General features: G+C 39.8%; 1 protein-coding gene and 2 pseudogenes across 2 annotated transcripts; all 3 read right to left on the bottom strand.

Moving 5' to 3' along the window:
- Nucleotides 1-875: 875 nt before the first annotated feature.
- Nucleotides 876-15782, bottom strand: LOC113685886 (peptidyl-prolyl cis-trans isomerase FKBP1A). 2 transcript variants are annotated; one of them, XM_089189190.1, is made up of 6 exons: nucleotides 15662-15782; nucleotides 15555-15596; nucleotides 15375-15464; nucleotides 13427-13449; nucleotides 12388-12461; nucleotides 876-1421 (listed from the first exon to the last, which is right to left on the bottom strand). In XM_089189190.1, exons 1-6 carry the CDS (start codon nucleotides 15699-15701, stop codon nucleotides 1367-1369), a joined length of 324 nt encoding a protein of 107 aa, XP_089045316.1. In that variant the 5' UTR covers nucleotides 15702-15782; the 3' UTR covers nucleotides 876-1366. The 2 variants fall into 2 exon arrangements, with proteins under 2 accessions (XP_089045316.1, XP_089045315.1); XM_089189189.1 differs by lacking the exon at nucleotides 876-1421 and adding an exon at nucleotides 11368-11915.
- Nucleotides 1429-3265, bottom strand: LOC149036305 (uncharacterized; annotated as a pseudogene).
- Nucleotides 6723-8005, bottom strand: LOC149036304 (melanocyte-stimulating hormone receptor-like; annotated as a pseudogene).
- Nucleotides 15783-15963: the final 181 nt, after the last annotated feature.

Below are 15963 nucleotides of genomic sequence, written 5' to 3'. Positions count from 1 at the left end.
GTATTTTGTCTGGTTACGGTTACTTCCACAAAACTTTAAGATTTTTTCTTTGCACTTTCCTCAAGTTGAGTCAGATTTCGAAGAAAGAGACTCAGTATTGTTATGACTTTCAAAAGTTTATCACTGTCATACATAGATAGGAAAACAAAGAAAAAGTGATAATTCATGATAACACGCAACCCGAGATGCTTCATCATACCAGCAAGAGAGCAGTGTAACAGTACATTCACAAATCCAGAATTCTGCCTTACAATTTCCGAAACTTCTGTCATATTCTCTGCGAACTGTCCAGCTACATTTCATGTTACCATTTTCGGCCACCTATCCCTTCAACACACTTTAACCCTAATTTTTCCCTTCCAGACTTAGTTTCAATTCTCTCTTCTTTCCTGGTACTGGAGAAAGATGGAGATGGGCAAGGGAGGCGCACTTTAAAAGAACAAGGATACCGCTTTTCGTCTTTCATTGTAAATCCATTCTATTCATTCAAAAACTTTCTTCTCCCCTTTAAACAATGCAGTACAATATCGTTTTAGGTTCCAGTTAGGAGCTTTTGTGCACTATAGTGGGTCACGTTGAGTCACGTCTGGTTCGAGTCTGTTGGTATAGTATTCAAGTTATATTAAGTGGTGTGGAAAGGGCGCGTTTTCCTACCCTTGGTGAAATATACCCTTTAATACACGAGCATAGCTTTTTGTCAGATACACCCAGAAATCTAAACAGGACTTTGCCCAGTTATGAAAAGGACTGGATTCTTGCATGCTATTCACAGTGCTTAATAGAAAGATGCAGGAACTGCACAATCATTAGACTGGGAAAAAATAGACTTTTATCCATTCCGTAATGAAAATAAGCAACTAGATATCAACGTTCTAAGCATTAAAGCCTACTTTATTCACAAACAAAGCACCAAGCATAGTAAGCTCTATGAGCAGTACAATCAATTAATAAACGTTTGTTAGCAAAGTGGAGGGGAATAGGGGCATGGACATTACATGAGGTAAGAAAACAGGATGTCATCTCAAAAAGAGAAACAAACCAACAAAAGAGAAGAAAGGACATAAAATGAGAGATAGGTAACAAGAAATAATGTTTTCAATGCAAAAATTGGCAAAACATCAGAATAAAAGGTGGGAGCCTGGAATGGCAAAGGTGAAAAAGAAAGAAATTCACTTCCACAGCAGAACTTTACTGTATTCAGGAAGTAAAGAAGTTTACAAATGGAATTAGTATGCATTAAGTCAATTAACTTAGCTACATGTAATCCAGAATAAGAGATATATTCAAACTTTAAGCATCTATACTAATAACATTTTGATGAGGAAAAAATGGCTTTGAATCATGTTGATTGATCTTTTTATTCCACTCATTCCAGGGCAAGCAGCTCTACATCAAATATCAAGACAGCATTTGGAGGGATAGTGTAAATGGTTAAGGAAAAGACTCAGAGTTGTACTATAGTAATAATCGACTATAATAATCATTTAAAATCTCACTTGTTGTAGTAAAAAGAAGACCATGATTGGCCCCTGAATGACATTTCGGCAAACTTTTCCTTAAAGTTAAGGAACGTTGGCTAGATAGTTTGAACTTTATAGATAGAAATGATGATTATTAGAAATGAACTTTAGCTGGATTTATCTCTTGGTAGGTTCAAACTTTAGTACCTAGAGATTTGTGTAATCCATAGTCAAAACAAGTGATGCCCACCACCATTATGCACGCCTTACCATTTGCAATTTGAGTAAAGAGTCAAGAAAGATGTCAATATCAGTAACCAAATGCAGTCTTAAGCTGCCAATCTTTTTCTTCATTCAAGTCCAAATAATGCAAATCAAAGGGGTTATCGGTTAAAGTCAGAGAAATGTTTCCCTTTCGAGTTCAAATTGAGAAAATACCGACAGCACTAATAGAAGTAAAAGTAAACAAAATAACTTCTTTTACGATGATATTCCAGTTTTTCCTTGCCTTTCTCACTGCAGCCCTTAATGATCTTTGATCCGTAAAAAGCTCTGAGACGAGATCAGTAGAGCGATGCGGAAGTATGACAAAGCTGCGAGTGGAAAAAGAGACGATGGGTAAGATTTCCTGGCTGTTTACCAATTCTTGAGCTTCAGCCAATCTACAATTTCGAACAGGCAAGTTTTTTCTACCGATATAATTTTTCTTTTAGATATACAAAAGATTTTGGTTGCTGCCTGAAATTTCAGTTCGTCGAGATAACTGAATTTCTACATTTAGGGACCAGTCATTGTTAATCGGGGGTGGGGTGGGGAAGCTCTGTGGATTTTGGCTGTAATATACTTATAACCTACTATACTTATTGGAAAAAATGGTGTAACCGTCATCTTAACTGTCTTAAATTAATGATAGCAACACGTGCTGTTACGTTGACAGAGTTTGTTCCACTAATATTTTCTCCACCAGACAATTCAATAGCCTTGCAAAAAACGTTTCCTTGTCTTGGGGCACCTTGTAATTTACAACAATATTCTGATATTTCAACAACACCAAAGCTGTCTAATTATTCCCTTTACTTTTTTTCTCACTTCTCCGATCTTCCAACAGTACAGGACCGGGTTTAGAGAAGAATTCATGAATATCAAAGTCTCTGTAGCCAACTTTGGCACCGCACTGTCACGCATTTTTGTTCCAGCTGATACTCCATAAGGAACATAACACACAAGTAAAGCAAACTGCACCCACAAAATGCTGGACACCGTTTTTTTGTACCTTGCTATGTTCAGCTGATTCCCTAATTCGCTTAGAAATCCTTGGGGGAAGTTGTTTTGTATTTGGGTTTGATGCTGTCGTAACTTAAGGTATATCTTGACGAAAGAGGAGTTTTGTCGGCGGATGAATAGAAGTCACTTGCCGGAGAGCGAAGAGGATAAGAACATTGCCAAGAAATGCCGTGAAGGCAAGAAAAATGTTCAGACCTGAGAAAAATTCTACTACACCTGTTGTAGTTTTGCTGATAGCTTGACTTAGCTTCACCACTTGGTCTATATTTCCAGAACTGCCGGCCATTATGGTTTGGTTAAATCATCTGCCATCATATGATGCCTGCCGTGATGTTGCTCGGCGTTCTTTAGTAGCGTATGGACGATTTTTTTATGTCGGCAGAATAATTCAGTCAATCGTGTTTAATGATTTGAGGGTATTTGGTACCCATAGCTGGTGTGATCGCCGCCTTTTAAGTACTTTTGTTTTGTCAGCGTGTAAGCGCGTTGTCATACGTGATCGAATAGGCAATCACTCTCTTGGAAATGGAGTTACTACCTGATCTGTAATAATCAAGATATAAAGTTTCTTTTCATTAAAACCCTGACAGACCTCGGGACACCTGTATCACATGTCACGTAGCGCCCCAAGGCAGTCATTAGTTAAGCTAATAGAACAGGTGAACGTCACATTTGCATGTTTGCTTGCATTGAATCGTGTACTCTTCGTGACAGGTCAACACGTATTTTAAGTTGTGTGTCACAATCGTTTCTTCTATTTGTATATAGGTAATTAAGTCAATGTCCTGATGTCTGCTGTAATAACTTAATCTTCGGCTCTAATTGATCTTAGCTAATAAGAGTTTGATTTCGTCGAATAGATGTAGGGTGCCCTCAATAAGACAAGATTTATTGAAAATGGTTCTCACACCGGTCTAGCTCGAGAAATGATATCCTTAAATCCCATCCGAAAAAAAAATCAAAGTTTTAGGGGTGCTTTGGACTTACAAATCTGTCTAGAATTCCAAACCCTAAAAGTTGCATATAACTGTCGAGTGAAGTCCATAAATGCAGTGTTTCAAGCCGGTTTGAACGGAAAATTTAACATTGGTTCATTAATTATTAAACGTTGGTTCCACCTACTGGAAAAGATTTTTATGTACTGAAATTGACGAGGTCTCAATTCGTAGCTATACTGAGTTAAAGATCAACTTAAATTTCTAAAAGCAGTGAATGCATAGAAAAATTTTCACCTTCTGTAAGAGAACCATACATTTAATTTTCTTTATTTTCATACTGAAATGTGTGCAATTACTGCTTAAACAATTGCTTTCAGTTTCTCCTGAGTTTTCCTTTTACGACCACCTGTCTCCCTCGTACTAAATTATTCAAACGATAAACTTCCTTTTGTAAACAGTCTGCAATTATGATTTTTACGTTCTTTAATGGAACGGCAATAAATTACGATTCAAGTTTTTATTACCAACTAAAACCATAGGGTTTTTTTTTTCTCAATATTCAGTGCTTCTCCATCTGGAATCTCTCTTACACTACTATAAATTAACACGATCAGTTGCGCCGAAACACACCCCAACCCCTCTTGCTGCTGCCTGTTTCTAATTTGTCTTGTATTTTTTGTTTTCTTCTGTAAGTGTTTTCTATTTAAATTCTCGCTGACTGATCGACAGAGTTATATTCATTCTTGAGAGTAAAATGCTTATATACCATGCGTTACAAAATCCTGCTAATCAGAATATAGCAAAGAGGGGGTACGTTTCTAAAAAAAACTGTGGTGCTGCATCAGTGGGATATTACAAAATAATTACTGCTTAAATACTGCTAATTAGAATGAAGGAAAGAGGGTAAGTTTCTCAAGAGACTTTGGTGTTGCACCAGTGGGGGAAGTTACAAGGTAATTTGGTTTCATGAACTGAGTTCATAATGCAACTTGGTTACCGTGGAGAGTTTTAAGAATGGAATGGAGGTAAGCCTTTGAATTTTCGCCAGTGTTGTACCCAACCTTCCAATCGTACGCTGCACTTTTGCTCCGCTGAAATTTAGGAAGAGGTGCTACTTCTCTACTTCTAATGATCTTTGATCCGTAAAAAGCTGTGAGACGAGATCAGTGGAGCGATGCGGAAGTATGACAAAGCTGCGAGTGGAAAAAGAGACGATGGGTAAGATTTCCTGGCTGTTTACCAATTCTTGAGCTTCAGCCAATCTACAATTTCGAACAGGCAAGTTTTTTCTACCGATAGAATTTTTGTTTTAGATATACAAGAGATTTTTGTTGCTGCCTGAAATTTCAGTTCTTCGAGATAACTGAATTTCTACATTTAGGGACCAGTCATTGTTTATCGGGGGTGGGGTGGGGAAGCTGGGTGGATTTTGGCTGTAATATACTTATAACCTCCCCTGAGAGGCAGTTAACTGACAGTTAATTGGCAGTCAATTTTCCATAGTCCTCCACTTATACTCTTTTGGCGACGACTGAGCCCCCTTCTGCTCCCCCTTAATACCATGTGATCCCCCCAACATCCCCCGTTCCCCGTTCTCCCCGTTTTTCCCGTTCTTCCCGTCCTCCCGTTCTCCCGTTCTCCCGTTCTCCCGTTCTCCCGTTCTCCCGTTCTCCCGTTCTCCCGTTCTCCCGTTCTCCCGTTCTCCCGTTCTCCCGTTCTCCCGTTCTCCCGTCCTCCCGTCCTCCCGTCCTCCCGTCCTCCCGTTCCCCCGTTCCCCCGTCCCCCCGTTCCCCCGTTCCCCCGTTCTCTCGTTCTCCCGTTCTCCCGTTCTCCCGTTCCCCCGTTCTCCCGTTACCCCGTTCTCCCGTTCCCCCGTTCTCCCGTTCCCCCGTTCTACCGTTCCCCCGTTCTCCCGTTCTCCCGTTCCCCCGTTCTCCCGTTCCCCCGTTCTCCCGTTTCCCCGTTTCCCCGTTCCCCCGTTCCCCCGTTCCCCCGTTCTCCCGTCCCCCCGTTTCTCCCGTCCCCCCGTTTCTCCCGTTCCCCCGTTCTCCCGTTCCCCCGTTCTCCCGTTCCCCCGTTCTCCCGTTCCCCCGTTCTCCCGTTCCCCCGTTCCCCCGTTCTCCCGTTCCCCCGTTCTCCCGTTCCCCCGTTCTCCCGTTCCCCCGTTTCTCCCGTTCCCCCGTTCTACCGTTCCCCCGTTCTCCCGTTCCCCCGTTCTCCCGTTCCCCCGTTCTCCCGTTCCCCCGTTCCCCCGTTCTCCCGTTCCCCCGTTCTCCCGTTTCCCCGTTTCCCCGTTTCCCCGTTTCCCCGTTCCCCCGTTCCCCCGTTCCCCCGTTCTCCCGTCCCCCCGTTTCTCCCGTCCCCCCGTTTCTCCCGTTCCCCCGTTTCTCCCGTTCCCCCGTTTCTCCCGTTCCCCCGTTCCCCCGTTCCCCCGTTCCCCCGTTCTCCCGTTTCCCGTTCCCCCGTTCCCCCGTTCTCCCGTTCCCCCGTTCTCCCGTTTCCCCGTTCCCCCGTTCCCCCGTTCTCCCGTCCCCCCGTTTCTCCCGTCCCCTTGTTTCTCCCGCTCCCCCGTTTCTCCCGTTCCCCCGTTTCTCCCGTTCCCCCGTTCCCCCGTTCCCCCGTTCTCCCGTTCCCCCGTTCTCCCGTTCCCCCGTTCCCCCGTTCCCCCGTTCCCCCGTTTCTCCCGTCCCCCCGTTTCTCCCGTCCCCCCGTTTCTCTCGTCCCCCCGTTTCTCCCGTTCCCCCGTTTCTCCCGTCCCCCCGTTTCTCCCGTCCCCCCGTTTCTCCCGTTCCCCCGTTTCTCCCGCTCCCCCGTTTCTCCCGCTCCCTCGTTTCTCCCGTTCCCCCGTTTCTCCCGCTCCCCCGTTTCTCCCGTTCCCCCGTTTCTCCCGTTCCCCCGTTTCTCCCGTTCCCCCGTTTCTCCCGTTCCCCCGTTTCTCCCGTTCCCCCGTTTCTCCCGTTCCCCCGTTTCTCCCGTTCCCCCGTTTCTCCCGTTCCCCCGTTTCTCCCGTTCCCCCGTTTCTCCCGTTCCCCGTCTCGGGCGATAATGATAATGGTCCCTAAAATAGAGATGATTTTTGCGGAAAACTGATTGCTCCGTGCTTTCAGCTGCTTATACATGAAAGAGAAAATATTTAGCTATTTAAGATTTGACAGAGTTCGAGAACTAGTGATTATCTACTTTTTTCTCGACAGGGTTATTGGAAAAAAGGGTGTAACCGTCGTCTTAACTGTCTTAAATTAACAATAGCAACACGTACTGTTACGTTGACAGAGTTTGTTCAAATAATATATATTTTCTCCACCATACAATTCAATAGCCTTGTAAAAAACATTTCCTTGTATTGGGGCACCTTGTAATTTACAACAATATTCTGATATTTTAACAACACCACAACTGTCCAATTATTCCCTTTACTTTTTTTCTCACTTCTCCGATCTTCCAACAGTACAGGACTGGGTTTAGAGAAGAATTCATGAATATCAAAGTCTCTGTAGCCAACTTTGGCACCGCACTGTCACGCATTTTTGTTCCAGCTAATACTCCATAAGGAACATAACACACAAGTAAAGCAAACTGCACCCACAAAATGCTGGACACCGTTTTTTTGTACCTTGCTATGTTCAGCTGATTCCCTAATTCGCTTAGAAATCCTTGGGGGAAGTTGTTTTGTATTTGGGTTTGATGCTATCGTAACTTAAGGTATATCTTGACGAAAGAGGAAATTGAAGTAATCAGAGACAGCACAATGAAAGTAGCGGATAACTTTTGTCCAACGTCTCTTCTCCAAACCCAAAGCGCCGCAAATAGAGTACCAGTAAACCAAAAAGAAATGACAACATAGCGAATTCGACGGAAGGTTACAACATGTTTGTATCGCATACCCAGCATCAAGGCAAGAAGTCTGTCCACATTGATTGCAGTTGACGTCCAAACAGATACCAAACATATAATGCATGTTAAACCTCCGCCAACTTTAAAAATATAATACAGACTATTCGTGTTCATCTCTCTTACATGGAGCATAAAGTAGGCGCAGAATAGTGGTTGTACAATAAAACCAACGCAAAGATCAGTCACCGCTAAGCACTGAAAGAGGAGTTTTGTCGGCGGATGAATAGAAGTCACTCGCCGGAGAGCGAAGAGGATAAGAACATTGCCAAGAAATGCCGTGAAAGCAAGAAAAATGTTCAGACCTGAGAAAAATTCTACTACACCTGTTGGAGTGTTGCTGACAGATTGACTTAGCTTCACCACTTGGTCTATATTTCCAGAACTGCCGGCCATTATGGTTTGGTTAAATCATCTGTTATCACGTGATACTTGTTTTATGGACGATTTTTTTACGTTGGGAGAATAGTTCAGTCAACTGTATTTAATGATTTGGGGATATTTGCTACCCATATCTGGCATGATCACCGCTTTTTATCTACTTTATTTTGTGAATGCAATCATTTGAATCTGTCAGCGTGTAAGCGCGTTTTCATACGTGATCGAATAGGCAGTCACTCTCTTGGAAATGGAGTTACTTCCTTATCTGTAATAATCAAGATATAAAGTTTCTTTTCATTAAAACCCTGACAGACCTCGGAACACCTGTATCACATGTTACGTAGCGCCCCAAGGTAGTCATTAGTAAGCTAATAGAACAGGCGAACGTCACATTTGCATGTTTACTGGTATTTGAATCGTGTACTCTTCGTGACAGGTCAGCACGTATTTTGTGATTAATTTAATTTGTGTGCCACAATCGTCTTTTCTATTTGTATATAGGTAATTAAGTCAATGTCCTAAAGGATGTCCGGCTGTAATAACTTGAACTTCGGCTTTAATTGATTTTAGCTAATAAAAGTTCAATTTTATCTCCATTTTGTCTCAATAAGACAAGATTTACTGAAAATGGTTCTTACACTTCTAGCTCGAAAAATGGTATCCTCAATCAAATCCCATCCAAAAAAAAAATTCAAAATTTTAGGGGTGCATGCTTTGGACTTAAGAATCTGTCTAGAATTCCAAACCCTAAAAGTTGCATATAACAGTCGAGTGAAGTCTATAGATGCAGTGTTTCAAGCCGGTTTTAACGGAAAATTTAACATTGGTTCATTAATTATTAAACGTTGGTTCCACCTACTGGAAAAGATTTTTATGTACTGAAATTGACGAGGTCTCAATTCGTAACTATACTGAGTTAAAGATCAACTTAAATTTCTAAAAGCAGTGAATGCATAGAAAAATTTTCACCTTCTGTAAGAGAACCATACATTTAATTTTCTTTATTTTCATACTGAAATTTGTGCAATTACTGCTTAAACAATTGCTTTCAGTTTCTCCTGAGTTTTCCTTTTACGACCACCTGTCTCCCTCGTACTAAATTATTCAAACGATAAACTTCCTTTTGTAAACAGTCTGCAATTATGATTTTTACGTTCTTTAATGGAACGTCAATAAATTACGATTCAAGTTTTTATTACCAACTAAAACCATACGGTTTTTTTCCTCAATATTCAGTGCTTCTCCATCTGGAATCTCTCTTACACTACTATAAATTAACACGATCAGTTGCGCCAAAACACACCCCAACCCCTCTTGCTGCTGCCTGTTTCTAATTTTTCTTGTATTTTTTGTTTTCTTCTGTAAGTGTTTTCTATTTAAATTCTCGCTGACTGATCGACAGAGTTATATTTATTCTTGAGAGTAAAATGCTTATATACCATGCGTTACAAAACCCTGCTAATCAGAATATAGCAAAGAGGGGGTACGTTTCTAAAAAAACTGTGGTGCTGCATCAGTGGGATATTACAAAATAATTACTGCTTAAATATTGCTAATTAGAATGAAGGAAAGAGGGTAAGTTTCTCAAGAGACTGTGGTGTTGCATCAGTGGGGGAAGTTACAAGGTAATTTGGTTTCATGAACTGAGTTCATAATGCAACTTGGTTACCGTGGAGAGTTTTAAGAATGGAATGGAGGTAAACCTTTGAATTTTCGCCAGTGTTGTACCCAACCTTCCAATCGTACGCTGCACTTTTGCTCCGCTGAAATTTAGGAAGAGGTGCTACTTCTCGTTTCGTTCATACGTTTTCCTTTGATATTTGCAGTTAACCTGCATTCTTTGTATTCTGTGCCTGGTTTTTTTGTTCATAAACGTTCAGAGGTTTTAAAAGTATTGCCATGACGGTTCAGTGACAACTAGTCAGTTGAAAGCCATTGAAAATGAATTCGTCACGCATCACTTTCATTTTCTTTCCGCTCTACTTTTTGGGTTTATTAAAGCGCTCACTCTGTTTACGAGCGTAATAGGCCATGCGTAACGTTGGGAACACATGAGGAAAATTTGTAAATCACAAGCCGCTGGCGAGTGATTTTTATATAATAAGCTCAGTTATGCACACATTCTGATTGGTTCTCACTTATGATCTATTAGAGGACAGACGTGTATATGACGTCATCATTAAAACTTTTTTTAATTCTTTATTATATAGAACAAATAGATTCCAAGTTGCCGTGCGTCTGTTCAATAACAGATCACAGAGGACGTCAAAATGTGGTGAGTACATCAGTGACACTCGGCTGCGCCTCGTGTGCCACTTTTTTGTTCTTACCACATTTCGACGTCATCTGTGATCTATTACTGAACAGACACACGGCAACTTTGAATCTATTTGTTAAACAACCTTTTTGAAAGAAGGTGCGGTCTAACGCTTTTACGAAATAAACCTCAATTCTCTGTGGATTTACCGGTGCAATGAACGATAGGTTTTTGACCAGTCAGGGCGCTTTTAGAATCAAACAAAGTATTTTGTCTGGTTACGGTAACTTCCACAAAACTTAAAGTTTTTTTCTTTGCACTTTCCTCAAATTGAGTTAGATTTCGAAGAAAGAGACTCAGTATTGTTATGACTTTCAAAAGTTTATCACTGTCATACATAGATAGGAAGACAAAGAAAAAGTGATAATTCATGATAACACGCAACCCGAGATGCTTCATCATACCAGTAAGAGAGCAGTGTAACAGTACATTCACAAATCCAGAATTCTGCCTTACAATTTCCGAAACTTCTGTCATATTCTCTGCGAACTGTCCAGCTACATTTCACGTTACCATTTTCGGCCACCTATCCCTTCGACACACTTTAACCCCAATTTTTCCCTTCCAGACTTAGTTTCAATTCTCTCTTCTTTCCTGGTACTGGAGAAAGATGGAGATGGGCAAGGGAGGCGCACTTTAAAAGAACAAGGATACCGCTTTCCGTCTTTCATTGTGAATCCATTCTGTTCATTCAAAAACTTTCTTCTCCCCTTTAAACAATGCAGTACAATATCGTTTTAGGTTCCAGTTAGGAACTTTTGTGCACTACAGTGGGTCTGGTTCAAGTCTGTTGGTTGCTTGTAATAAGTGGTGTGGAAAGGGCGTGTTTTCCTACCCTTAGTGAAATATACCCTTGAACACACAAGCATAGCTTTTTGTCAGATACACCCAGAGATCTAAACAGGACTTTGCCCAGTTATGAACTCATAGCCTGGCCTCTTCTAAGGTTGATGTATTACAGAAAGGACTTGATTCTTGCATGCTATTTGCAGTGCTTAATAGAAAGATACAGGAACTGCACAATCATTACATTGGGAAAAAATAGACTTTTGATCCATTTCGTATTGAAAATAACCAATCAAATATATCAACGTTCTAAGCATTAAAGTCTACTTTATTCATAAACAAAGCACCAAGCATAGTAAGCTGTATAGGCAATACGGTCAATTAATAAACATTTGCTAGCAAAGTGGAGGGGAACAGGGGCATGGACATTACATGAGGTAATAAAACAGGATGTCATCTCAAAAAGAGAAACAAACCAACAAAAGAGAAGAAAGGACATAAAATGAGAGATAGGTAACAAGAAATAATGTTTTCAATGCAAAAATTGGCAAAACATCATATTAAAAGGTGGGAGCCTGGAATGACAAAGGTGAAAAAGAAAGAAATTCACCTCCACAGCAGAACTTTACTATATCCAGGAAGTAAACAAGTTTACAAATGGAATTAGTATGCCTTAAAACACTTAACTTAGCTACATGTAATCTAGAATAAGAGATATATTTAAACTTTCAGCATCTATACTAATAACATTTTGATGAGGAAAAAATGGCTTTGAATCATGTTGATTGATCTTTTTATTCCACTCATTCCAGAGCAAGCAGCTCTACATCAAATATCAAGACAGCATTTGGAGGGATAGTGTAAATGGTTAAGGAAAAGACTCAGAGTTGTACTATAGTAATAATAATTTACAATAATGATTTAAAATTTCACTTGTCGTAGTAAAAAAGAAGACCACAATGGGCCCCTGAATGACATTTTGGCAAACTTTTCCTTAAAGTTGAGGAATGTTGGGTAGATAGTTTGAACTTTATAGATAGTACCTTAAAAACTTCTCACAGCCAATTTCTTTGCCTTCATAAAACAGGAAACAAAAGGAGAGCAAATGCGATGACAAGTGTCAAGTTTGAGGTCCTTCTAGTTTTCCAAATGACCAGTAAGCTCCACACTTTCTCGATTGAAAGTGCAGAGCAAAACCTGAAGAGAGCACCAAACTCAAGGAGGAGACCCTGAGGAATACCTCCTGCTTTTACTTTGGTGTTCCCATTGTCAAAAATTTCCATCTTCCATTCCCCTTAAGCAGCAATATCAAAAACGTAAAAAAGGATATACACCAGGGACCCCTCTGCCTCCATACCCAAAGTCTGGAGAACAAGTGAGCTTTGCTCGTTGACCTACACACATCTGTAACAAAAGAAATGAACTTTAGCTGGATTTATCTCTTGGTAGGTTCAGACTTTAGTACCTAGAGATTTGTGTAATCCATAGTCAAAACAACTGATGCCCATCACTATTATGCATGCCTCATCATTTGCAATTTGAATAGAGTCAAAATTCTGTCTATTTACCGCATAGTGACAGAAATAAAATGTTTTGATTTCTGTGAGATATCTACCAAAATAATTATCACCTCAGTGTGGGAGAAAGTGGTGGATATTTAAGTGGCTGCTTTGTAGCTAGGTAAATATCTATTATCATTCACCTCCACTTAATGAATAACTGTTTGATAAAATAATTATTTACAAGTATATATAATTACAGAACAAGCTAATTTAACAAAACTAATACTAAAAGTAACAATTTTTTAAGCTGTCAAAAAGTGCTCTATCTGAGAGCAATCTTATTGTGAATAAATATTATTTGTTAATTATTCATTAACATGTAAAAGCAATCAATCAATAAATCAATCAATCAATAAATCGCCAAATTCATGTTTTATTATAGAAATAACTTATTGCCTCCATTACTTCTCAATCTTGTTGTAACGAATAGCCAAATTCACAACTATGGTACCAGAACAGCCAGTAATTATCGAACACATTTGTGCCGTACAAATCTCAAGCAATTTACAATTCTTTACCAAGGTCCTATAATTTGGAACTCTCTTCCTGTTTCAGTCACTCGTTCTTCAAACCTTCTTAGTTTTAAGACAAAAATGCAAGAGTTTTTACTTAAATAATCCTTGAATTGGCCTAGCCGCACATTCGCAGCACTTTATCTTTACTTTTTTATTAATGCAAGTGAGGTGGCTCTCCCATAAGCCCGGTGGCTTCCTGGGTCTCCTCGCCTTCTAGCTATAACTGCTGTAAATAAATTTTTTTGTATTGTGTAAATAAGGCAAATTAAAAAAATATGATGATGAATATTACCTGAGCTACTCCTTCATCCCAACCTAAAAGATGTCAAGAAACATGCATATTAAACAATAATAAGCAAAAAAGAATCCTAACTTGCAGATGCTAAGGGAAAGTGTTAAGAGCTCTGCCAAACATTGTGTCTTTGCAGGAATGCTATGAACCAAAAACAGTTTGACCTTTCCTTCAAAAAAAAAAAAGGGAGAGAGAAAAAATAAAACACAATTGAAACAAGGACTGGAAAAAAACCCAAAAAAACTGGTCAGTGACCAGGATTTTAATAGAGATTGGGGGGATGGGGAGAACATTCAATTATGAATGAACATCGCAAGGAACTGCACCTGATACCTCTTATTAACCTTGTTTTTATGATTTGCACTGTAAGTTACAGCCAAGTTTTTTCTGCTCAGATTTATGACCCAAGAGTGAAATGGGAAAACATTCAATTATGAATGAACATCTCAAGGACCTGCAGCAATAAATACCTCTTATTAACCCTTTTTTTTATGATTTGCACTGTAAATTACAGCTAAGTTTTTGTCTGCTCAGATTTATGACTTAAGATTGAAATGCCCTTGCCATAAATTGAAGTGGTGCAATAACTTACATAATTGTATTGCTAACAGTGCAATATGATGCAAACCCTCTGATCTGATTGGCTACCTGAGCAGGCAAGATGGGCCTATCTTGCCTGCTTGAGTTTCCTACTTTAATCCCACATAAGAAAAAAAATTGCAGGGAGCACACTTACAAAGTTCAAAATATTTGGACAATGTTGGCAACAGAGTTGCAAAAAAGCAGCAGAAGAATGTCAAAACAAAGAAAACAAACACAGCTGGCTTTCTTCACCAGCTCTTGAAATAATCAAGTCATTCTTGATTCTTATTTGGTTGTGAAAATTTCAGAAAAAATGAGTAAATATTAGGTACGTAATGGCATCCTGTGCCATATGGCACTCTTGGGCAGTAAATAAACCAAAATATTTCACTATATACTAAATCCTTTATTGACCAATCTTGTTCTGTCAAGATGGCTGGAGAGTAGCCTTGTTCCTTTCCTGCATTTATATGGACCTCGACTTTGTCTCACTCCATAAAAATGCCAAAAGAGAACTGGGCAATATCAAGCCTTATTGTATTCATGCTTGATCAATAACACATATGTATGGACGGTAAAAAGGAGGTTAGTAACAAAGATATTTATGATATCTGCAGGTTCAATAGTAAAAGGGAAGAATGACTGAGGGAATGCTTATATGTGTGACTGCTGTTTCATATGGGTAACTATTTAACACAGGTTTCATCCTAGCTGTTTCCCCAATTATTCGCTCCAGAACAAATGTCCGTCCGTAAAAAACAACCAGAGCGTTTTTTTGGTTGTTGCTGATCTCTGATAAACTAAAAAATCTTAAGTTTTAATTCTAACCAATCTTTAATTAAAATAGAATCTTTAGGTCCTCATTAGAATACTTGATAATCCCAGCTGCTTTCTCCTCATTCCCTCACTCAAATTTAAGCCTCCCCTTCGGTGGAAATGTTTACGTTCCCTACCACCTTTCCTTCAGTGGAAAAGGGCTTTATTCGACAAGCTGCAGGGAGACTCTGGCACGCAGACAAAAGTGTACAAAAAGCTAACAAATTTAAATACACAACATTAAATATACATTGGTAGGTAACTAGATTACGCCGAGGCTCACCTCTTCCTGTTTAATTGACAGGACGATTATTTGATGCAATAATTTACCGCTGATGAACCCGGTAAAATTGCCGTGCTCTTGCAAAATCTTACGTTAAAGGAAGGAAAAAACCTAATTCTTCGAAAACGCAAACAAAAAAGAGTTGCAAATACCGCCATTATATAGACCTTATCAAAAGAGACCAATACAAGACTTGAAATACCAATGGTAGTCGGGAGTCACGATCGAAGATTGAGTCATGAAAATAGTTTTTGATTAAAAAATTACCTCTAATCACTTCGCCTGCTCCGATCTTGAACTTGAAAGGTCTGCCCTTGTCTCGTGAGGAATCAAACTTTTTGCCGTTTTCTAACGTCCCTGTGGTAACAAAGTTGCCAGATTTTGTCAAGTAATTCTTCAACTGAAAAGCTGTGAGAATTACAAATATTCAGACATCGACAAACCTACCGGTGTAGTGTACCACCACAGTTTGGCCTCTCGTTGGAAATCCTGGAAGAAGAATATAAATAAGCTCCCTACACAAGACTGGTATACACTAGAGCATGGCGAGATACCTCCATCTCCCGGTTTAATAACCTCCACTTCCACTCCCATGATACGAAATGGTTCCAGTTGCAACTAACTGCACTCTTCTCGTCTTCTTTACTTACCACGTGACAGCTTTTGCACTCAGGAGGGAATGATCTTGTTAGCTTACCTACCCCCACTCCCTAGTTGATTTCTCACCTTTTTAGTCTACATCTAATCAAGAGGCCTATTTCTTAAAATATATCGAATTTATCTTTATTAACTCTTCCTGGTTACATTTTTTCTCACCATTTTGATCAATTTCAGCATATTTACGACAAACTACAAT

The sequence above is a fragment of the Pocillopora damicornis genome, chromosome 12 (genome assembly GCF_964200805.1).
Source record: "Pocillopora damicornis chromosome 12, jaPocDami1.2, whole genome shotgun sequence".
Classification (NCBI taxonomy): domain Eukaryota; kingdom Metazoa; phylum Cnidaria; class Anthozoa; order Scleractinia; family Pocilloporidae; genus Pocillopora; species Pocillopora damicornis.
Note: the sequence above shows the minus strand (reverse complement) of the source record. Positions and strands in the feature narration are given on the sequence as shown.

Excerpts from the sequence above, each read along its gene's own strand:
- LOC113685886 (XM_089189190.1), bottom strand. The coding sequence starts at position 15,701 with ATGGGAGTGGAAGTGGAGGTTATTAAACCGGGAGATGGAG. Across the intron at positions 15,465-15,554 it reads TGTGGTGGTACACTACACCG|GGACGTTAGAAAACGGCAAA; the intron begins GTAGGTTTGTCG and ends TTGTTACCACAG. Across the intron at positions 12,462-13,426 it reads GGGATGAAGGAGTAGCTCAG|ATGTGTGTAGGTCAACGAGC; the intron begins GTAATATTCATC and ends CTTTTGTTACAG.